This window comes from Aquarana catesbeiana, linkage group LG09 (genome assembly GCF_042186555.1).
Source record: "Aquarana catesbeiana isolate 2022-GZ linkage group LG09, ASM4218655v1, whole genome shotgun sequence".
Taxonomy (NCBI): Eukaryota; Metazoa; Chordata; class Amphibia; order Anura; family Ranidae; genus Aquarana; species Aquarana catesbeiana.
Window position 1 is genome coordinate 313,901,760 of NC_133332.1, and position 25,313 is coordinate 313,927,072.

Consider the following 25,313-nt stretch of genomic DNA (forward strand, 5'->3'; position numbering starts at 1 on the left):
GGAAGAAGGTTCCCGGCCTACAGAGAAGGAACGTGGAGGAAGAAGGTTCCCGGCATCCAGAGAAGGAACGTGGAGGAAGAAGGTTCCCGGCTTCCGGAGAAGGAACATGGAGTGAGAAGGTTCCCGGCATCTGGAGAAGAAACGTGGAGGAAGAAGGTTCCAGCATCCAGAGAAGGAACGTGGAGGAAGAAGGTTCCCGGCCTACAGAGAAGGAACGTGGAGGAAGAAGGTTCCCGGCATCCAGAGAAGGAACGTGGAGGAAGAAGGTTCCCGGCACCCAGAGAAGGAACGCGGAGGAGGAAGGTTCCCGGCCTCCGGAGAAGGAATGTGGAGGAAGAAGGTTCCCGGCCCTCGGAGAAGGAACGTGGAGGAAGAAGGTTCCCGCCCGCACGCCCCTGCTCTGGATCAGTCCATCTTTAGGTGGTCATTGTAGCCTGGTGGTTGGGGTCTTTGGGAGGCGTTTTAAAAGATGCTGTGATTATCACATTGGGGGCCCAGCTAAGGTGTGGAGTCCCCTGTGGAATGCCAGTTAATGGTGGGTTCACTGGCAAGTTAAACTGAAAGGTATCTGCAGAAAGTTAAGGTTGTCCCCCGAGCCGGTGTGGTGCGGCTTGGTGACCGTGTAAGTAGTTATGCAGATACAAAGTGAATACTTGAGACCTTGTGCCTTGTGTTATTGTATTATTATTTTGGTTCCTGGTTTTAAGGAATGTTTGTTATATTTGGTTATTTGTTAATAAATGGCTGCTACCGATTGTTGGTATCAGTGGGAGAAATAGTGCCTCATCGTTGGTCTCAGTGGGAGGAATAGTACCCCATCGTTGGTGTCAGTGGGAGGAATAGTACCCCATCGTTGGTGTCAGTGGGAGGAATAGTACCCCATCGTTGGTGTCAGTGGGATGAATAGTGCCCATCACTGATGTCAGTGGGAGGAATAGCAAACTCTGCTCCTATATCTTGCTGCTGGTCCTCTTACGCGGAATGACTGGCAGCATCAGTCAACTCACTACTTGTACACCAAGGCTGTCATGGACACACCCTCTGGGTAGGTGTCATCACACTAGCCTAGGCTCAGGCATTTAAATAGTTTTGGAGAGTTCTTACTGTTATGAAGATTAACATTTCGATATAGATTTCTGTACTACTCACGTCCTTTATGGGATTGTTCCCTATAAAAAAAAAAAAAACGAGTCTCCTGAACCATACTCTGGTCCTTTTACAGGTTGAATGACAGGTAGCGTCATTCAACTGACTTCTTGTACACCCGGGCTGTCATGGGCACACCCCCTGGGAATCATCATGCCAGCCCAGGCTCAGATGCATAGATGAATAAGCGTGCGCACAGGGTGTGCCAGGTGTGCCTGGGCACACCCTAATCACCCTGTGAGGCACAGATTCCCCCTGTTTAAACCCCCTGATATTTCACCAAAACCCCCTAATGGGGCTCCTAAAAAAAAAAATTGTAAAATAAAAAAATAGAAAAAGAAAACAGTAAAAAAAACATAAAATAATACAAATAAAAACTACTGACACCAATTTCTGCTCTACTGACACCATCCACTGCTCTACTGACACCGTCCTCTGCTCTACTGACACCATCCACTGCTCTACTGACACCGTCCACTGCTCTACTGACACCGCCCACTGCTCTACTGACACCGTCCTCTGCTCTACTGACACCGTCCACTGCTCTACTGACACCGTCCTCTGCTCTACTGACACCATCCACTGCTCTACTGACACCGTCCTCTGCTCTACTGACACCGTCCACTGCTCTACTGACACCGTCCTCTGCTCTACTGACACCGTCCACTGCTCTACTGACCTCATCCACTGCTCTACTGACACCGTCCTCTGCTCTACTGACACCGTCCACTGCTCTACTGACCTCATCCACTGCTCTACTGACACCGTCCTCTGCTCTACTGACACCGTCCTCTGCTCTACTGACACCGTCCTCTGCTCTACTGACACCATCCACTGCTCTACTGACACCGTCCACTGCTCTACTGACACCGTCCTCTGCCCTACTGACACCGTCCTCTGCTCTACTGACACCATCCACTGCTCTACTGACACCGTCCTCTGCTCTACTGACACCGTCCTCTGCTCTACTGACACCATCCACTGCTCTACTGACACATCCACTGCTCTACTGACACCGTCCTCTGCCCTACTGACACCGTCCTCTGCTCTACTGACACATCCACTGCTCTACTGACACCGTCCACTGCTCTACTGACACCGTCCTCTGCTCTACTGACACCATCCACTGATCTACTGACACCGTCCTCTGCTCTACTGACACCGTCCACTGCCCTACTGACACCGTCCTCTGCTCTACTGACACCGTCCTCTGCTCTACTGACACCGTCCTCTGCTCTACTGACACCGTCCACTATTTTACTGACAACATCCACTGCTCTACTGTCACAGTCCACTACTCTACTGACACCGTCCACTGCCCTACTGACACCGTCCACTGCCCTACTGACACAGTCCACTGCCCTACTGACACCGTCCACTACTCTACTGACACCATCCACTGCTCTACTGACACCGCCCGGTCCCCCTAAACTACATGCAGGGTGCCAGACGCATAGATTTCTATGATTTTTTTTAGAAGCACATGATTAGAGCCTGAGGCTCTAATTGGCTTCAAAAAGGCTGCAGAGCACTGCGCCCCGGGCCCACCCTGTTGTGTGACATTAGCGAATTAATATTCGCTATTGTCTTCCTGCTTCACCTCCCGGCCAATCAGGAAGTGGGTCCTGAGACCCGATTGGCCTGGAGGAGAAGCAACGGCCAAGACACAGAGGAGATGGGGGGAGGGAGCCGCCGCTGCAGCCGTGATCTGCACAGGGTAAGTGCGGGGCTGACAGGGGGCCTGGCGGACGAGTTCTGTCAATGGTGTGCAGTGGTGGGCTTGAGCGACGGAGGGAAGGTTAGTGTGGGCTGGCGGGCTGGACTGAGGGGTGGGGTCTTTAGTCACGTCTGTCTGCCACCCACCCCCCCGACTGATGGAGCATCAGCCGCCACTGCTTCCTGTACACCTAGTCTGTCATGGACACACCCCTGAGGATCATCACACCAGCCTGGGCTCACAGGAGAATGCTACAGAGAACAAACTTATCATCATTCATTTATTGCAGCCAATTTATGCTTTACATATATTGTACAAGGACATTAGTCCCCAGGCTTAGGGAGCTTACAATCTAAGGTCTTTATTTTATATGCATACATACATACTGGGGTCAATCTGAACAGGAGCCTACCAACATGTCCTTGGAGTTTGGGAGGAAACCCCATGTAAGCACAGAAAAAAAAAATGCAAATTCCATGCAGATAATGACATTGTTGGGATTTGAACCAATGACTGGGCATCCGGCCTGGACTGGGACAAAAAATAGGCCCAGGCATTTTAAACTGGGCAGCCCAATCCCTGGGGGGAGGGAGTAGGATGGAGATTTGGAGCAGGCGTACGCGGTGGGGTGGTTGGTGACCATATATTCATCCTGAGTGACATCCCAATATAGCAAAGGGACATCTCCAATCCAACAAAGAGACATCCCCAGACCAGCAAAGAGACATCCCCAGACTAGAAAAGAGATGACCCCAGACCAGCAAAGAGATGTCCCCAGACCAGCAAAGAGATGTCCCCAGTCCAGCAAAGAGATGTCCCCAGTCCAGCAAAGAGATGTCCCCAGTCCAGCAAAGGGACGTCCCCAGTCCAGCAAAGAGATGTCCCCAGTCCAGCAAAGAGATGTCCCCAGTCCAGCAAAGAGACGTCCCCAGTCTAGCAAAGAGACGGCCCCAGTCTAGCAAAGAGACGGCCCCAGTCCAGTAAATAGACAGCCCCATACCAGTAAATAGACAACCCCATACCAGTAAAGAGACAGCCCCAGACCAGCAAAGAGACGTCCCCAGTCCAGCAAAGAGACGTCCCCAGTCCATCAAAGAGATGTCCCCAGTCCAGCAAAAAGACGACCCCAGTCCAGTAAAGAGAAGGCCCCAGTCTAGCAAAGAGATGTCCCCAGTCTAGCAAAAAGACATCCCCAGTCCAGTAAAGAGACGGCCCCAGTTCAGCAAAGAGACGGCCCCAGTCTAGCAAAAAGACGTCCCCAGTCCAGCAAAAAGACGTCCCCAGTCCAGCAAAAAGACGTCCCCAGTCCAGTAAAGAGACGGCCCCAGTTCAGCAAAGTGACGGCCCCAGTCCAGCAAAAAAATGGCCCCAGTCCAGCAAAGAGACAGCCCCATACCAGTAAATAGACAGCCCCATACCAGTAAATAGACAGCCCCAGACCAGCAAAGAGACATCCCGAGACCAGTAAATTGACAGCCCCAGTTCGATCGATGAGCTGGGTAATCGGTTCTGAAACTTGGCAGATGTTCCTGCTTGGATGGTAAAAGGAGAACTGACCATTGTCTTGGCCTCTCCTCTTTTCTGTCAGATCAAAGGGGTGTTGACAGCGACCAGTGACCAATCGTCTGGTCATCTTGTTTAGGGGTTGGTTGCTGGGAGGTGTCTACACTCATGACCATGTCCCAGGTACACTGAGGTGATGCAAATTCCTATCTCTGCATCTCTACTGTTTACAGACTGCAAATATCCATATTATTGTTCAGCGTGAGATTTCCTTCAAAACAGATATAAACATGCCGGGTCTCCAATGTCTAGTTTAGCTAGGAGGAATGAGGTGTACCAGTGGTTTCCCGTATGACCTGACATAGGGGTGTCTGGACTTGAAATGTTACAAATTATCCAAGGAAACTAAATATGTCCATATTATGGCTGGAAGTTATGAAACATGCTGAACTTTCATACTTATTCCACTGTTGAAGCTTTACGTGCATTCCGGTATTTACGTCCGGTATCTGCTGGTTCTCTGAATTGAGAAGGCGACAGTTTTACGATAGGCCTGGACATCCTGCCAGGCCAACATTTAGCTGTTTTTACAGACCTCTCCTGGGTCTGCTTCTCTATGGTGAGATAAGTTCTTTTTGAAGTATAAAGCCTATGAATTCCTGAACATAAGGGAGGAGGGAGTGTGTTCAGATTTTTACTGTAATGTTAAACTGTTAGCCAAGCTGCCATGGCTGCCCTAAGATTCTCATACAACATGGCCACTAGCTACAGCTTTTCGTGTGTCCAGTAAATGATATAGTTACACACACATGTCTAGTCTGTACTCTTTTTATACTCTAATAAAGTGCACTAGGCGTTTGCACCCTTTTGTTTTACTCTGTTTATACAGTTGCAAGATTCCCCAGATCCAAAGAGGAATCCAAAATAACGAATGCCGCATCTAAAACAAATGGAACGGAACAAATTAATAATTAATAATAATAAAGAGTTTATTATTATTATTGTTATTTATTATTAATTCATTACGTTCCATTCGTTTAGATGCGGCATTCGTTATTTCGGATCATTCGGAACTTCGGATAAATTCGTATTCGTTACGTTCACTAACGGCCAAATTTGAAAGGAAATTCCAATACTTATAATTCAATAGTTGGTTATTATTTCAGATTTAAAAATTTTTGGGTTTTCGAAATTACGAATTTATGAATTTACAAATATTAGAATGTTCGAATTTACGAATTATCGAATTTACAAATATTTGAATTTTCGAATTATCGAAATTTTGAATGATCGATATTACAAATATTTGAATTATTGAATTTACAAATATTTGAATTTTCGAATTATCGAAATTTCGAATTATCGAATTTACAAATATTTGAGTTATCGAATTATCAAATTTACAAATATTTGAATTTTCGAATTATCGAAATTTCGAATTATCGAATTTACAAATATGTGAATTATCGAATTATCTAATTATCAAATTCGATAAACCCCATTTTTGGGTTTTCGAAATTACAAATGTATGAATTTACAAATATTAGAATTTTTGAATTTACGAATTATCGAATTTACAAATATTTGAATTTTCAAATTATCGAAATTTCGAATTATCGAATTTACAAATATTTGAATTTTCGAATTTACAAATATTTGAATTTTCGAATTATTGAAATTTCAAATTATCGAATTTTCAAATCTTTGAATTATCGAATTATCAAATTTGATAAACCCCATTTTTGGGTTTTTGAAATTACGAATTTATGAATTTACAAATATTGGAATTTTCGAATTTACGAATTATTGAATTTTTGAATTATCGAATTTACAAATATTTGAATTTTTGAATTATCGAATTGACAAATATTTGAATTTACGAATAGTTGGAAAAATTATCGAATTTACAAATATTTGAATTATCGAATTATCAAATTTACAAATATTTGAATTTTCGAATTATCGAAATTTCGAATTTACAAATATTTGAATTTTCAAATTTACAAATATTTGAATTTTCGAATTATCAAAATTTCGAATTATCGAATTTACAAATATTTGAATTATCAAATTATCAAATTTGACAAACCTCATTTTTGGGTTTTTGAAATGACGAATTTATGAATTTACAAATATTAGAATTTTCGAATTTACGAATTATCGAATTTACAAATATTTGAATTTTCGAATTTACAAATATTTGAATTTTCGAATTTACAAATATTTGAATTTTTGAATTATCGAATTTACAAATATTTGAATTTTTGAATTATCGAATTGACAAATATTTGAATTTACGAACAGTTGGAAAAATTCATTAAATAGGGTTTTCGTTAATTCCGATGTTTCCGAATCAAAGAATTTGTCAAAATTCCTTACAAAAATGAATTCGGAACAAAATGAATTGTACATGTCTAGTACATACTCACAAAACCAAAAGATAGTGTCAGCGTTATTTGTCAACCAAGGAACCGAGGCAATTAATAAGTCATGGAACTCTTCTGGTTCAAATGGATGTCATGATAATAGCTTGGCGGATATCACTTGTGGTCGTCCATCTCTCTGTATTCTCTTAGTGTTAAATTGTCAAGATACATTCCTTGTACATAACATTGTATCAATGTATGGATCATCATTCCATGTACACATATTCATGTACAGCCAATGCTATCGTTTCTGTGTGTAGGTCTCTATCTATTCTTACCGGACATCCCCAGGATCTTCTGTAACGAGCACGTCGGTCTTACAGCTGGCCAGCGGACTGATCGATAGCTCCATCGGAGGGACCACAAAGCTTTTGCTGACAGGGAGCCATACGCCTTGCCCCAAGCTGTATGTGGACCTGTAATATATATAATAGTGGATTCATGAGAATGTGCTTTGGGCATGTATAGAATATTCAGAGGTTTGTCCCCGTATTTGTCTTACATAGTTACATGGGAAATGTCCAAAAAATGAAAATAAACCAATCAAAAGTCTTTTGTTCTCAGAACTCTAAACCAGGGGGGTCTATAAACTTTCTAAACAAAGGGCCAGTTTACTGTCCTTCAGGGGGGGGGGGGGGCGACCTGTGGCCAATGGTAGTAGAAAATGTCCAGGCATCAGTGGAAGTGAACAGTACCCCATCATTGGTATCAGTGGGAGGAATAGTGCCCCATCATTGGTATCAGTGGGAGGAATAGTGTCCCATCATTGGTATCAGTGGGAGGAATAGTGTCCCATCACTGGTATCAGTGGGAGGAATAGTGCCCCATCATTGCTATCAGTGGGAGGAATAGTGTCCCATCACTGGTATCAGTGGGAGGAATAGTGTCCCATCATTGGTATCAGTGGGAGGAATAGTGTCCCATCATTGGTGTCAGTCGGAGAAATAGTGTCCCATCACTGGTATCAGTGGGAGGAATAGTGTCCCATCATTGGTGTCAGTGGGAGAAATAGTGCCCCATCATTGGTATCAGTGGGAGGAATAGTGCCCCATCATTGGTATCAGTGGGAGGAATAGTGTCCCATCACTGGTATCAGTGGGAGGAATAGTGTCCCATCACTGGTATCAGTGGGAGGAATAGTGTCCCATCATTGGTATCAGTGGGAGGAATAGTGTCCCATCATTGGTATCAGTGGGAGGAATAGTGTCCCATCACTGGTATCAGTGGGAGGAATAGTGTCCCATCACTGGTATCAGTGGGAGGAATAGTGTCCCATCATTGGTGTCAGTGGGAGAAATAGTGTCCCATCACTGGTATCAGTGGGAGGAATAGTGTCCCATCACTGGTATCAGTGGGAGGAATAGTGTCCCATCACTGGTATCAGTGGGAGGAATAGTGTCCCATCATTGGTATCAGTGGGAGGAATAGTGCCCCATCACTGGTATCAGTGGGAGGAATAGTGCCCCATCATTGGTATCAGTGGGAGGAATAGTGCCCCATCAATGGTATCAGTGGGAGGAATAGTGCCCCATCATTGGTATCAGTGGGAGGAATAGCGTCCCGTCATTGGTATCATTGCTCTAAACCATTACAAAATTTGGTCCAAGAAGGTGGGGCCCAGAAGAAGGAATGCCATGGCCGGGCAGTGGGCCACCCCCCGATGGATGGGGACCACTGTTGTAGGGAAGATTATAGACCATCACTGATAAATTTACCTTCTGTTCTCTGGCTGTCAGACTGGTGTTCTGACAATGTGTGTCACTGACCTGAAACCATTATAGTGAAATTAAATATTGACTTTTGCTTGCTGCATGCTTGTTCTGGATTACCAAACTCAGATGTACGGAAGGCGAACTCCACCAGACACAACCCAGAATTGGCAGCCTCCTCCCCCCCCCCCCCCCCATACTGCTGCTATGACAGGTATACTTAGAAAAAGAACCCTTCACCAAGAACAATGCCTGGATTTTTACACCGTTCCCCAACTGGAAGAATGTACATATTTTCATATTTTAGTCTTTTTTTTGTGTGGATTAATGTTACAATGTAATATCAAATTATCTCTGGATGTGGCCATTTTTAGCAATCATCCCAACATAGAGCAGCGCTGAGATCACATGACTCCATTCAGCTTTCTGCTACGCAAAGCAATCGTCTGTCAGAATGATTAATATTCTACTGTTGGGTACTTGGCAAAGGGAGCTCGCATGTGAAAGCAAAAAATATATATATATAGTTGGAGCCGACTCTGCCATACACTGCGCTCCTTTTTTTTTTTTCCTTTTTTTTTTTTCTTTTCTTACATATTGGCAAATAGGCTTTAAATGTTCTTTCGAATGCCAGGCAGCTCTAAAAGAAACAAATGAATATAACCATGCTAAGTCAAAGTCATTGACTTAATAGTACCATGTGGCCATAATAAGTCAATGCCGTTTACAGTGCCTTAAAAAAAGTATTCATACCCCTTGAAATTTCCAACATTTTCTCATGTTACAACCAAAAACGTAAATGTATTTTATTGGGATTTTATTTGATAGACCAACACAAAGTGGCTCATAATTGTGAAGTGGAAGGAAAATGATAAATGGCTTTTAAAATTGTTTACAAATAAATATGTGAAAAGTGTGGGGGGGCATTTATATGGCGCCCCCCCCCCCGGAGTCAATACTTTGTAGAACCCCCTTTTGCTGCAATTACAGCTGCAAGTCTTTTTGGGGATGTCTCTACCAGCTTTGCACATCTAGAGAGGGACATTTTTGCCCCATTCTTCTTCTTTGCAAAATATTTCAAGCTCTGTCAGATTGGATGGAGAGCGTCTGTGAACAGCAAATTTTCAAGTCTTGCCACAGATTCTCAATGTGATTTAGGTCTGGACTGTGACTGGGCCATTCTAACACATGAATATGCTTTGATCTAAACCATTGCATTGTAGCTCTGGTTGTATGTTTCGGGTCGTTGTCCTGCTGGAAGGTGAACCTCCACCCCGGTTTCAAGTCTTTTGCAGACTCTAACAGGTTTTCTTCTAAGATTGTCCTGTATTTGGCTTCATCCATCTTCCCATCAACTCTGACCAGCTTCTCTGTCCCTGCCGAAGAAAAGCATCCCCACCACATGATGCTGCCACCACCATGTTTCACAGTGGAGATGGTGTGTTCAGGGTGATGTGCAGTGTTAGTTTTCCACCACACATAGCGTTTTGCTTTTAGGCCATAAAGTTCAATTTTGGTCTCATCTGACCAGATCACCTTCTTCCACATGTTTGCTGTGTCCCCCACATGGCTTCTCACAAACTGCAAACAGGACTTCTTATGACTTTTTTTCACCAATGTCTTTCTTCTTGTCACTCTTCCATAAAGGGCAGATTTGTGGAGAACACGACTAATAGTTGTCCTGTGGACAGATTCTCCCACCTGAGCTGTGGATCTCTGCAGCTCCTCCAGAGTTACCATGGACCTCTTGGCTCTTCTCTGATGAATGTTCTCCTTGCCCGGCCGGTCAGTTTAGGTGGACGGCCATGTCTTGGTAGGTTTGCAGTTGTGCCATACTCTTTCCATTTTCAGATGATGGATTGAACAGAGCTCCGTGAGATGTTCAAAGCTTGAGATATTTTTTAACAACCTAACCCTGCTTTATACTTCTCCACAACTTTATCCCTGACCTGTCTGGTGTGTTCCTTGGCCTTCATGATGGTGTTTGTTCACTGAGGTTCTCCAACAAACCTCTGAGGGCTTCACAGAACAGCTGCATTTATACTGAGATTAAATGACACACAGGTGGTCTCTATTTGCTAATTAGGTGACTTCTGAAGGCAATTGGTTCCACTAGACTTTAGTTAGGGGTATCAGAGTAAAGTGGGCTGAATACAAATGCCCCCCCACACTTTTCAGATATTTATTTGTAAAAAAAATTGGAAAACCATAATTTTCCTTCCACTTCACAATTGTTATTGACCTAATATGTAATGTGGCCATATTAAGCCAACATCATTTACCTGATATGACCATGTGACTATGTTAAGTCAAAGCCATGTAGCTAATAGTAACATTTGGCCATAATAAGTCAATGTCATTGACCTAATATGGTCATATGGGCATACTAAGTCAATATTGACCTAATGTGGCCATGTGACCATATTAAGTCAATGTCATTGACCCTATACGGGCATATGGCCATATTAGGTCAATAACGTTATAGGCATCCCCATCCCTTTGTGTACATACAGCTGTAAGGTGGGGGATCAGCTTACAGCAGAATGCAGACTGAGAGAACCAGCATGGGGAGCCAATCAAGTGTGCTGCAGTGTTTATGTGCTAACATAGAACAATCCCAGTCACAAAGAGCACGGGGGGGGGGGTACAAGACTAGTTGTGAGCTTGCCACTCTAGGGCCAATAAGCTGCAGCTGGGATATTTTCCCCGTCTTCCTTGTCTCACGGCTAGCCATACACAGAGATTCCTGTGACATCATAGACCTAATGTGTTCACATGGCCACCATATTAAGCCAATGTCATTGACCTGATATGACCATGTGACCATATTAATTCAAAGTCATTGACCTTATATGACCATGTTACCATATTAAGTCAATGTCATTGACCTAATATGGTCATAATAAGTTAATGTCATTGACCTAATATGGTCATAATAAGTTAATGCCATTGACCTAATATGGCCATGTGATAGAGCTGCACAATTAATCGTTAAAAAATCGTGATCTCGATTCACCTCCCCTGACGAGTTTGCCGATTCTTTCATATAAACAAGTGGAGAGATTATCTACTCACTCAGCTGTCAAAAGAAAGCATCCAGGCAGTCTGCCAAGTTTAGAACTTGAAACATTGTAACTAACTTCCTTCTCAGTTCAAAGGGATAAACTTCTCTGTGTAAACAAATAACCCAGGCAATCTGCCAAGTTTTAAACAACATGTAAATGCAGGAAGTTTAACCACTTAAAGTCTAAATCTTTTTCTGACACTTCATTCTTAAGTTAAAATCAATATTTCTTGCTAAAAAAATTACTTGAAACCCCCAAACATTACATATATATTTTAGCAGAGACCCTAGGGAATAAAATGGCAATTGCAGCAATATTTTATGTTACACTGTATTAGCCCAGCAGTCTTTCAAATGCAATTTTTTGGGAAAAAATACACTTCAATAAATAAATAAAAAAAAACGAAACAGTAAAGTTAGCACAATTTTTTTTTGTTTTAATGTGAAAGATGATGTTACGCCGCGAGAATCGTGATCTATCCTCTAAGCAAAAAAATTGTGATTCTCATTTTAGCCAGAATCGTGCAGCTCTACCATGTGGCCATATTAAGTCAATGCCATTTACCTGATATGACCATGTGACCATGCTAAGTCAAAGTCATTGACCTAGTATGGCCATGTGATCATATTAAGTCAATGTTATTGACCTAATATGCAATGTGGCCATATTAAGTCAAAGTCATTGACCTGGTAGTACCATGTGGCCATAATAAGGCAATGCCATTGACCTAATATGACCATGTGACCATAATAAGGCAATGTTATTGACCTAATACGCAATGTGGCCATGTGTCATTTACCTGATATGTCAATATGTCATTTACCTGATATGACCATGTGACTATGTTAAGTCAAAGCCATTGACCTAATAGTAACATTTGGCCATAATAAGTCAATGTCATTGACCTAACATGGCATGTGTCCCTTTTAGGTGAATGTCATTGACCCAATATGACTATGTGACCATATTTGGTCAATGAGGTTATAAGCATCCCCATCCCTTTGTGTACATGCTGCTGCAGGGTGGGGATTCTGCCCACTGATTCAGGAAAAACAGTTTATACCTTTTTTAAACTGTGTGTTTTGCTGTTATCCTGGGGATTAGCTGCAATATTCACCTTTAATCGCAAGAATTCCCCTGCAGTACTTATATCTGCCACTAGATGTCCTCAGTCCAATGGCCAGCATCATCCACCCAGCTTCGTTTGAACCCAGTTCATCCTGGATCCACCCCCCCCAGTGATCAGAAGAAGCAGCAACATGATAGGATCATCTCTCTGTCACTCTGTCTGCTCTCCGAGGACAGTGGCAGGCAGGGAGCTTGACTGGGGTGGTATACTTGTCAAACTGTAATGCGGGTGTCCTAAGGCGAGCTCGTGGAGGACAGAAATCTCCAGTGGAGCAGAAAGGCACATGGCCTGATGGGCTTGTTGTGCTGCTTCTTCCTCCCACACTCCAGTTCTGCTGTACAGGGACTGCAAGAGGCCAATGCAAGGTCATATTTAGGGGCTTACACTGTTGGCTCTTAAAAATGAGTACATTTCTAATGATTTATTAATGATTACAGAGATGCACTAATTTGTGCTTCTTATACTCGATGCTAAAACATAAGAGAAGCCCATCTGGTCTGAGTCCATTTTATGGTACATATTAAATATCATATATAAAGTTGGGGGGGGAGTAAAGTGATCCCGATGTTAATAAGCTGAATGCAGCCGGAAGTATAAAACAGAAATATAATAAAGAAATAAATAAGAACATATAAGCAGAACATGTAGCTAATGAAAGGAAATGGAGGGAAGACGGGAGGAAATTAAAAAGCAATCATGGAGTCATGCAGAAAAAGTTCTTGGTTATCAAACTTTATGGTGGAAAGAAGAGGTGGGGAGAGCAGAAAGGAAATCGAAGAGCAAAATAAGGAACTAGAGCGAGTATAGATGAATTTACTGACAATAAAGAATGATAACCAAACCACGCAGGGGGAAGAACGTTCTTTCATTTATTAAAGGAATAGAAGATGTTCACTTGGCAAGCAAATAAAATAAAGCTGTGTGCCTTTTGAATAATCAATCACGTTAGGGCAAATAAAAAGATTTTTCCTTGGATGTGATTCGTTGATTGGAATCAGAACTCCAGGCATTTAACCACCCTGCCATCTTCTCCCTCAAGGGTATCTTTCTTAAACTCCATACTTACCTTTTATCTTGAAGTCTTCTAGCTGGTCTGGTTACATCACGAGACGCCCCCCCCCCTTTTTTTTTTTTCCGGTGATGGGGAGTAGACATTTTTTTCAGGACTGTTTTGGTTAATTGGTTGATTTACAAGCAGAACTCCAGGCACCACCTTGCCCTTGTATTATCCCTTGGCTTATCCGAACCAGTCTGTTGTTGACCCGGCTTGCTCTGTGACTCTCCTTCAGCCTCCTGTATCTGCACCAGTACTGCTCACTTGTATATGACCCGGCCTGTCTGACCCTCCTGTGTTCCAATCCCTAGGACCGTCTTCCAGCATCCTGTGAGTGCCTCCCTGCCTTGCCTGCTTCAGCTTCCTGTCTGCTGCATCCCACCTGCTGTTCCAGTTGTCTCAGCATCATCCGGAGCTCCAGACCAGCCTTCCAGCTGTTGATCCTGTCAGGCACTCGTGCTGTCCTGTACTCCTGTGCTTCCTGTCTACTCTGTCAGGGGCCGCGAGTCAGGGACATAAGAGAGGCCTCCCTCTGCATATTGGGCTCAACGACCAGGTACGTGACAGTGGCTTTAACATCCTCCATTCTTCTGGGGACAATTTCCACAAGATTTTGGAGGGTGTCCGTGAGAATTTGTGGCCATTTGGGTGCTGATGTTGGATAGGAAGACCTGGCTCACAATTGGTGTTCCAAATTATTCCAGTGGTGTTCAGTAGGGTTGAGGTCAGGGCTCTGTACAGAAAACAAGTTCCTCCACATTAAACTAGTAAAACAATGTCTTTATGAAGCTGGCTTTGTACACAGGGGTTCAGTCACGCTAGGACAGAAAAGGTCTTTCTCCGAACTTCCACAAGATAGGAAGCCCACAATAGTCTAAAGTATCTTTGTGCGCTGTAGCCTTAACAGTACCCTTCACTGAAAACATTGAACGCTGTGTAATATTGGCTTTGTTCATTTTACCAGTCATCTTTAAACCAAGCTCTACATGTCCTGGGGGTCCTAGTAGATGATAGGCTCAGCAATGCCAAGATTGGCATTAAAGGGGATCAACTCCAGAGATAAAACGATAATTCTCCCGCTCTACAAGGCTCTGGTCCGGCCGCACCTGGAGTATGCTGTCCAGTTCTGGGCACCAGTCCTCTGGAAGGATGTGCTGGAAATGGAGCGAGTACAAAGAAGGGCAACTAAGCTAATAAAGGGTCTGGAGGATCTTGAGGAAAGGTTGTGAGCTCTGAACTTATTTTCTCTGGAGAAGAGACGCTTGAGAGGGGATATGATTTCAATATACAAATACCGTACTGGTGACACCACAAAAGGGATAAAACTTTTTCACAGAAGAGAGTTTAACAAGACTCGTAGCCACTCATTAAAATTAGAAGAAAAGAGGTTTAACCTTTAACTACGTAGAGGGTTCTTTACTGTAAGAGCGGCAAGGATGTGGAATTCTCTTCCACAGGCGGTGGTCTCAGCGGGGAGCATTGATAGCTTCAAGAAACTATTAGATAAGCACCTGAATGACCGCAACATACAGGGATATATAATGTAATACTGACACATAATCACACACATAGGTTGGACTTGATGGACTTGTGTCTTTTTTCAACCTCACCTACTATGTAACTATGTAACTATGTCTATGACTCTTCACTTAAGGTGCCCCTCATCGCACACCCGGAGAAGCCAGCAGTCTAATCAGCATTAACAGTGGCCTGAACGCAATCATTTGAAGGGTTGCCCACATAGAGCAGCCTTTTTCAACCTGTTCAACACAGAGGAAGCCTTGAAACAAGTTTCCGGCCTCAAGGAAGCCTGCTAAAAATGACTATATCTTTACCTCATAGTTACATAGTTACATAGTAGGTGAGGTTGAAAAAAGACACAAGTCCATCAAGTCCAACCTATGTGTGTGATTATATGTCAGTATTACCTTGTATATGCCTGTATGTTGTGGTCGTTCAGTGATACATTAGTGTGATGGACAGTGGGAAGAATGCTCCTTACACTTGTGGTCACTGGGAAAAATGACCCCCTTACAGATATCTAAAAAGATCGACGGTGTCAGAGGGAACTTATCTGGAAAGGCAGAACTTGCTCACTGGCCAAGGAACCCCTAGGAACCTGTTGAGGAACACTAGGGTTCCATGGAACCCTGGTTGAGAAACCCTGACATAGAGTGTAGGTGTACGGGATTTATCAAATAGATGGATTGGTCAAGTGTCCACAAGCCTTTATGAAGAGCGTAAATTTCACATTACAACGAGAAACAATACGTTTCAGAAAATGTATAAGTTTTAACGATTTAAAGGTAGCATCCCAAACTTTAAAGATAAATGTCAAACAGCTATGATTAGATCAGTTGAAATATACAGTTCTTAATGTTTCGGGCAAATAAGGAGATCAGAAGATGCTTCCACGTATGGGAACGTAAAGTACTGTGGAAACCCGATGAAGCAGTATGTTCAAGTTAAATTAAGAAGTTGCAAGTTTATATTTAAATACTGTATATTGTACAGACATTGTAGCACAATTATAGTAATATAAAATTAGACGGAGACAGCATGCAGAGAGAATGGAAAAGTGGAGGAGTGTTAAAGAGAAGGAGGAGAAGATGTATCAGTAGGCCAGGGAAGAGATATATAGATGACACTAAGGACCCTGCCAACCCTGCTGGGAGTTCATAGTTCCCAATATTTTCTTCTTTTGGCTCTAAGAGAAAATATGTACTTTATCTAAAACATCTGTATTAAAACATAGAAAAAATTATTGTTTTCATGACAGAATCAGCCCCTGCTGCAGGTCATGGCTAGCTATAAAGTTATGATGTTGCAGTCTCATCACTGAGGCACTGGAGACTGCGGAAATGCTTTCTCCTGCCTGTAGCAGACTGAAGATATTATTTTAGCCTAGACAACATCACTTGACTAGAGCTCAAGGATGGCTTTTTAATTATAAAATATGGATTTTAAAAAAAATATATACTATTTTTGATATTTGAGGACTTCTGGATCACCAGCCAGCCATGTTGGTAAAAGCAAAAAAGACTTAACAAAACAAAAGTACATCAACAGCTGGTATAAATCGAACTTTTGGCTCACCGCCAGCAGAACTTGTCCTTTAACAGGGTTTAAAGTTCCTGCCTGCTCCAGAGGACCAAAGAACGCTAATCATCAACTCCACAATGTTTCAGTAACCCAAACAATGCACAGCACCTTTCAGAAGCATGTCCTGCTCCAGGCCTTACCTCATAGACACCTGCTTCTTAACATTTTTGGCCCTCTCTTGCAGGTGGGTTAACCCTTTCAGGATTGAAGTACACAGAGTCAGAGTTGGAGGCTCTTTCCCACCCAAAATCTCTGAGTCTCTGAATTCCAGGTCCCATATCAGGACTTAAAAAACCTGAGAAAACTGTAAATCAGTTTTCCACTCTCAACTGAATCACCGCAGAATCCCTGAGTACTCTTTCTGTCTCTTGTTGAGAGAAAAAAAAAAGCGATGGTATACGCTCACCAGCCACTTTATTGGGTCCACCTTGCTAGCACTGGGTTGGACCCTCTTTTGCCTTCAGAACTGCCTTCATTCTTCATGGCAGAGATACAACAAGGTGTTGGAAACATTCCTGAGATTTTGGTTCTTAGTGAACCTCATACCCCTTCCACACTTGTTCCAGCGGCCCCCCGTGCCCCTCTACACCTGGAACACCCCCTCCTCGCTACTGGACCTCACTGCAGGGGCACAGGTTGACACTGGAGGCCAGGATATCCACGGCTCTGGCCCTGCCCAGCGTCCATCCTAGATCCTCCTAGAAGCAGCCGCAGCACCAGTCCATAACCAGTAAGTAGTGGCCAGATCCCCCTTCACCCCCTCCACAGCCCCCCCTTCCCTCCTCTCCTCCATCTTTTCTTCTGGACTATCCTGTACAGGTAAGCCCACCGGGGTACTCCAGCAGTTGATCCAGGGTCCTCGAGTCCGATCGCCCCTCGGGGGGTCAGGAAGGAATTTTTTTCCTCTGCTGCAGCAATTGGCTAGCTCAGCTAGGGGTTTTTTGGCTTCCTCTGGATCAACAGGAGGGCGGTAGGTAGCCCCTTCATCACCTCCTCCAGAACTTTCCGCACCATCATCCAGCCCGTCAACAACACTACTTGCATAGCGGTGGCAGCCATCTGATCCCTCCATCCCCCAGCAAGCTCATCATCGCTACATCAGTACCATCATCAGATCATCCTTCTTTCAGCAACTTTGTATTTCTCACCATGTGCAATTTCAAATAGACAGCGGACGCCCTCCACAGACTAAGAAACACCGCCTCAACTTTACCAACCGCCACTAAAAAAAAGACTTAAAAAAAACAATTACTAAGGACCAACCCACAATCAACCATCAAATACAGGGAGACACCAATCCAACCACAACAACTAGCATGCGTCCTGATCAACACCAGATCTGCAGTCAAGCACAGACTGGAAATCCACAACTTCATCATCGAAAACAACATAGATTGCCTCTTCATTACGGAAAGCTGGCTAACACCCGACTGCAATACCATCCCAACTGAATTGGTGCCTGAGAACTACAGTATCCTAACTGAGCACAGAATAGGAAAAAAAAGGAGGAGGCCTAGCAGTGATCTTCAAATCGCACCTTGTGTTTACCAAACCAACTTTACAGAACTCAGTGCTTTTCATGGAGACACTCTCCCTGCATCTTCAAACAACACCCCAAGACACCATTCACATACTACTATGCTACAGGCCACCGGGACCAAAGACCAATCTCCTTACACCACTCACTGAATTCGTTTCAATACACACCCTGAAAAGCAAAAACTTTATGGTACTTGGGGACTTTAACCTCTGGGCAAACTCTACCCAAGACCCTATCGCGACCGCCTGCATTAACCAACTGAAAGAATTAGGTCTTCAGCAGCTGATAAATGCTCCCACACACGGTTCAGGACACACTCTAGACCTCATCTTCAAAAAAAATATGGACATCAACATATTCGACAACACACCACTACCATGGACGGACCACCACGCTATCAAATTTAAAATCACCACTAACACCACCCTCCAAAAATGGAAACACACAACAACAACACACTGGAACAGATTGCAGAAGAAACTACACTCTGAACTCTTCACAAGCACATTATCAAACAAAATACCATTGCTAAACTTAAACCTCTCAACGGAACAAACACTCAACTCCCTAAACAAGGCATTACTACAAACAACAGACTCAGTGGTGCCAAAATGCAGAACACTCATCCGCAAAAAAAACTCGAGATGGTTTAATGGCACTCTCACCCTACTCAAGCAAGAATGTAGAAGAGCTGAAAGAGCATGGAGAATAAATCCTACCAAGGAAAACCATACAAACTACAAAGCACTCACTGTGAAATACCACAAAGTAATCTTCAAAGCCAAAAAAGAACATTTCTCGAACACCATCTCAACTGCCTTAAACCGGCAGCGGGAACTTTTCAAAATAGTTGCTCAGTCAATGAACCCGACCTGCTTAGAGCCCCCAGCAAACGAAACTCAAGAATTCTGCAATGAGTTATCAAATTTCTTCATCGACAAAATCGACAACATTCGGAAAACAATTCAACAGAAAAAAACAACCAACCTCACTCAACCAAAGCAAAAAGAGGATATCGACACGAAGATCACACATTAACCGAATTTCTCTTTGACCCCAATCACCACTGACACCACCAAAAACATAATTCCCACAAAACTCCTGAAAGAATGTTCCGACATCTTGGCCCTACTATAACACACCTCATAAATCAATCGTTCAAAGAACGGATTGTTCCAACCACCCTCAAGCAAGGCATCGTCAAACCCCTGCTAAAGAAACCCAACCTCGACCCTAAGGACCCTAACTACCGCAGACCGCTAACAAGCCTCAACACCATCTCCAAGATTATGGAGAAAGCAGTAGTACAACAGCTACAATGCCACCTGGACATACACCAACTCCTGGACCCTCTGCAATCAGGCTTCCGCCCAGGCCATGGCACAGAAACTGCACTTCTCAAAATATGGGACGACGCCCTTGAAGCAGCAGATGATGGAGGATTATGTCTTCTGATACTGCTAGACCTTAGCGCAGCATTTGGTACAGTGGACCACAATACTCTACTTGTCCGCCTCACAGAAGTAGCAGGAGCCACAGATTCTGGTCTAAAACGGTTTGCATCCTTCTTAGAGAATCGTTCTCAGACAGTGAAACTAGGAGCATTCACCTCTTGGGTACTAACATTTATAGGTAAAGTTGATCCACGGAAAATCTTATTGCCTCTTGGGGGATCAGGAAGGAATTTTTTCCCCTGCTGTAGCAAATTGGAGCATGCATGCATGCATTGGGGTTTTTTGCCTTCCTCTGGATCAACTGAGGGTATAAAATTGGATTGCACAATATTTTTTATTGCATTTATTGTTTTTAAGGTTGAACTGGATGGACTTGTGTCTTTTTTCAACCTAACTATGTAACTATGTAACCTCTGAAACCTGCGCAATCTCCTGTGGTGTCCCTCAGGGTTCACCCTTGTCACCAGTGCTAGTCAACATCTACATCCGCCCACTCCTCAAAATCATCAGAAAATCGGACCTCTGCTTCCACTCATACGCTGATGACACCCAACTCTACTTTCGCATCACCGGACAAAAAGACCATCATCAGCAACTAGAGAAATGCCTCACTTTGATAGATGACTGAATGACCATTAGCTCCCTCAAACTCAACAGTTCAAAAACAGAGCTTCTTCTCCTACACGCTAACCAAAATTCCAAAACTAAGACCCCGTGGACACCTCCCACCATCTTTGGACAGACCATCTCTCCAAGCACCAAAGCCAAGAGTCTCGGAGTCATCTTTGACTCAGAAATGTCAATGGATGCACAAATAGGATCAGTAGTCAGCGGATCTCAACATCTCCTCCGCCTGCTATGTAGACTCATCCCCTTCATCCCAGAAGAGGACAAAGCAGCAGTAGTTGGAACAATCATCAATTCCCAACTTGACTACGCAAACTCTCTCTACATAGGATTACCCCAATATCAGCTTGCGCACTTACAACTCATCCAAAACATGGCGGCAAGACTGTTAACAGGAAAAAACCCTGGGAATCCATCTCCCCATCCCTGAGGAGCCTACATTGGCTAACCGTAAAGAATCAGATCACATTCAAGACCCTCTGCCTCACCCACACATGTATACAAGGAAACGTACCTCAATACCTTCGAGAGAAAATAAAACACTACACACCCAATCGCAATCTTCGATCATCTAACCAAAACCTTCTCCTCATTCCCAAATACCGCTACAAATCAAAGGGAGAACGAAGATTCGCAGTCCAAGGACCACGGCTATGGAACGCTCTTCCGACTTACATCCGCATGGAAGAAAACCATCGGGCCTTCAGGAAAAAACTCAAGACCTTCCTCTTCTAAGAAGCTGACAACACAGAACGCATCTTGCGCCTTGAGGCGATTCAGTTCGCATTTGCAGCGCTTTACAAATCATTCATTCATCCATTCATTCAGTGACATGATAGCATCACGCAGTTGCTGCAGATTTGTCGGCTGCACATCCATGATGCCAATCTCCCGTTCCACCACATCCCAAAGGTGCTCTATTGGATTGAGATCTGGTGACTGTGGAGGCCATTGGAGTACAGTGACCTCATTGTCCAGTGGTGAGATGATTTGAGCTTTGTGACATGGTCAGGCATGTACTGGCCATCGGGACTACAGGGAGTTTCCCGGTGGGCCGATGGCTCAGTGGGCTGGTTTCAGTGATGGGGAGGAGAGAGAGAGAGATACAGAGCGCCAACTAAGTGTAGCATTAAAACAACTTTTTATTCCACTAAAGGAATGTTACTGACAAAGGGAGTAGGGTGAAAGGCATTGAGACACTGTGCAAGAGTCCAGGCTTGTCATCAATCTGAATTAGGAGCCGCCAGCGGGAACCGATCAGGCTAGTAAATGCAGAGCACCGGTGCGACAGTGACAAGTGACACGCTCAGGGCTCCCACTGGTTCTGCATTATGCTGAGTTGAATTTCATTTTATACAATGTGATAATAGAAATTATGCACATCAATCATCCTGACACCATATCAACCATGGTGCCGTGATGATTGAAGTGCCAACACCAGGTGTTTGGAGTAAAGTGGGCTGGTCTGTATGAAGTCCAGGGCCAAATTATTGTCCCAGTCCAGCCCTGGACATGGTGCATTATCCCGCTGCAAGGAGCCATCAGAAGATGGGGACACTGTAGTCATAAAGGGATGGACATGGTCAGCAACAATACTCAGGTAGGCCGTGGTGTTTAAACCATGCTCAATTGGTACTAAGGGGCCCAAAGTGTGCCAGGAAAATACCCCCCCACCATTACACCTCCACCACCAGCCTGAACCATTGATACAAGGCAGGATGGATCCATGCTATTATGTTGTTTACACCAAATTCTGACCCCACCATCTGAATGTCGCAGCTGAAATCGAGACTCATCAGACCAGGCAACATTTTTTCCAATCTTCTATTGTTCAATTTTGGTGATCCTTCTGCTACTTCAAGGTTTGATTTGTTGTCTGTTTTAGAGATGGTATTCTGCATACGTTGGATGTAACGAGTGGTTATTTGAGTCACTATTATCTTTCTATCTTCTGGAACCAGTCTGACCATTCTCCTCTGACCTCAACAATGCATTTTAGTCCACACAACTGCCGCTCACTGGATATTTTCTTTTTTTCAGACCATTCTCTGTGAACCCGAGGGATGGCTGTGCATTTAAATCCCAGTAGATCAGCAGTTTTTGATATACTCAGACCAGCCAGTCTGGCACCAACAACCATGCCACTTTCAAAGTCACTTAAATCCCCTTTCTTCCCCATTCTGATGCTCGGTTTGAACTTCAGCAAGCCGTCTACACCACATCTAGAAGCCTAAATTCATTGAGTTGCTGCCATGTGATTGGCTGATTAGCAATTTGTGTTATCGAGCAATTGAACAGGTGTACGTAATAAAGAGGCTTGTGAGTGTATACCTGCCTTCCAATCAATGGAGATTCAAGGATTCTACAAATGCCACAACAAGCCAAGGACTGCAGGTGACCATAGGAGGCAGATAAGGGCCAAAAAATATGATTTGCAGAAATGCAAAAACACCCAGGGACACAAAATTTCCAAGACAGGCCACTCATATATAGAGCTAAAGTCCTGTAGAGTGTGTGCGTATGCCTGTGGTTCCAGTCCTTATCTGCCTCCTATGATCACCTGCAGTCCTTGGCTTGTTGTGGCGCTTGTAGAATCCTTGAAGCTCCACAGATTGCAGTTTATATATTTGTCCCAGATCCTGGGAAGGTTTGCACTCGAAGTGGACATGTTTCGAACCCCAATCTGGGCTTCCTCAGGGGACGCTGTCCACTTGGAGTATAAGCCTTCCCAGGATCTGGGACAAATATATAAACTGCCATCAATGGAGATTCAAGGATTCTACAAATGCCACAACAAGCCAGGGACTGCAGGTGACCATAGGAGGCAAATTTTATTTTATTTTACTATTAGTTAGAAATGATCTAAAAACAATATCACAGCGAGTACATATAGTACAGTCCTTATGGATACAGCAAGTTTGATGTAGTTCCCAACATGTTTCGCTCTCAATCTTGGCTTCCTCAGGGGATGCTGTCCACTTGGGGTACAAGCCTTCCCAGGATCTGGGACAAATATATAAACTGCCATCAATGGAGATTCAAGGATTAGATAGTAGAAAGCATCCCCTGAGGAAGCCCAGATTGAGAGCGAAACATGTTGGGAACAATATCAAACTTGCTGTATCCATAAGGACTGTACTATATGTACTCGCTGTGATATTGTTTTTAGATCATTTTTTAACTAATAATAAAATAAAAGACAATTTGCCTCCTATGGTCACCTGAAGTCTTTGGCTTATTGTGGCATTTGTAGAATCCTTGAATCTCCATTGATCGCAGTTTATATATTTGTCCCAGATCCTGCGAAGGCTTGTACTCTAAGTGGACAGCATCCCCTGAGAAAGCCCAGATTGAGAGCGAAACATATTGGGAACGATATCAAACTTGCTGTATCCATAAGGACTGTACTATATGTACTCGCTTTGATATTGTTTTTAGATAATTTTTAACTAATAATAAAATAAAATTTGCCTCCTATGGTCACCTGTAGTCCTTGGCTTGTTGTGGCGTTTGTAGAATCCTTGAATCTCCATTGATGGCAGTTTATATATTTGTCCCCAGATCCTGGGAAGGTTTGCACTCCAAGTGGACATGTTTCAACCTCAATCTGGGCTTCCTCAGGGGACGCTGTCCACTTGGAGTATAAGCCTTCCCAGGATCTGGGACAAATATATAAACTGCCATCAATGGAGATTCAAGGATTCTACAAACGCCACAACAAGCCAAGGACTACAGGTGGCCATAGGAGGCAAATTTTATTTTATTTTACTATTAGTTAGAAATTATCTAAAAACAATATCACAGCGAGTACATATAGTACAGTCCTTATGGATACAGCAAGTTTGATGTAGTTCCCAACATGTTTCGCTCTCAATCTCAATATATATTTGTTCCAGATCCTGGGAAGGCTTGTACCCCAAGTGGACAGCATCCCCTGAGGAAGCCCAGATTGAGGGCGAAACACGTTGGGAACTACATCCAAACTTGCTGTATCCATAAGGACTGTACTATATGTGATATTGTTTTTGGATCATTTTTAACTAATGTTAAAATAAAATATTTTTTCTTTTAATCTTTTCTTTGGATCCATTTCCTATTTTACGCACCTCAAAAATCCCACGCATACTCCAATATCTTCTTAATCTAGGGATGTGGTTCTAACTTCAGTGGTTTTGTCCGTGGTTAAGAAACTATCCTCTGTAGTTACTAAAAGATCCCCTTTAAGCAGTCACCTACAGCTCACTATTCTTTGGAAGTAAAATGAAATCTTATATACATTCAAAGTTATGAAATTAAAAAAAAAAACAGTGTAAGGATCAAACTTTAAAAGGAACATAATACCATTATAAGTAAAATATCCAATAAAGAGGTACAAAAGAAGCATGCATTCAATTCCTATCATATTAAGAACTGGATAATAATAGACATAGCTATAAATGTCAGTCAGATTTGTATGGAATATGACAGCATTATGTGACTTAGGGGGAACATGCTGTGATGTGAGACTATGAAAAATAATATATAGACAATATAACACCAAAGGTGCTTTCTTAAGCAGCTTAAAGTCTTAAATATCTCCAGTCACACGACGCTGAAGCAGTAACAGCGGTAGAAATACAGCAAATTCCCCAATTAATCCTTTACCGAAAAATGTACTGTATTACTCAATTAATCCTATAATTGTACATTTTTTTCATATGAAAAGTTTGTAAATAGAAACTACAGTCATTTTGGTCAATTTTATTTTACTTTTTTTTTTAAGTTATTTATTTTTTATATACAATTACTATTTTAACAGCTAAAGTTTCTGACTATAAAGATAGGGTCATAGGTGTCTCCTT

General features: G+C 43.2%; 1 protein-coding gene across 2 annotated transcripts in view; it reads right to left on the reverse strand.

Annotated features, from left to right (window-relative positions):
* Positions 1-25,313, reverse strand: part of ASTN2 (astrotactin 2) — a 384,099-nt gene that overhangs the window by 128,698 nt on the left and 230,088 nt on the right. For both annotated transcript variants that reach the window (XM_073600690.1, XM_073600689.1), the window contains one exon: positions 7,071-7,208. In XM_073600690.1, coding sequence (XP_073456791.1) covers positions 7,071-7,208 — 138 coding nt within the window. The remainder of the gene's footprint in view (positions 1-7,070; positions 7,209-25,313) is intronic.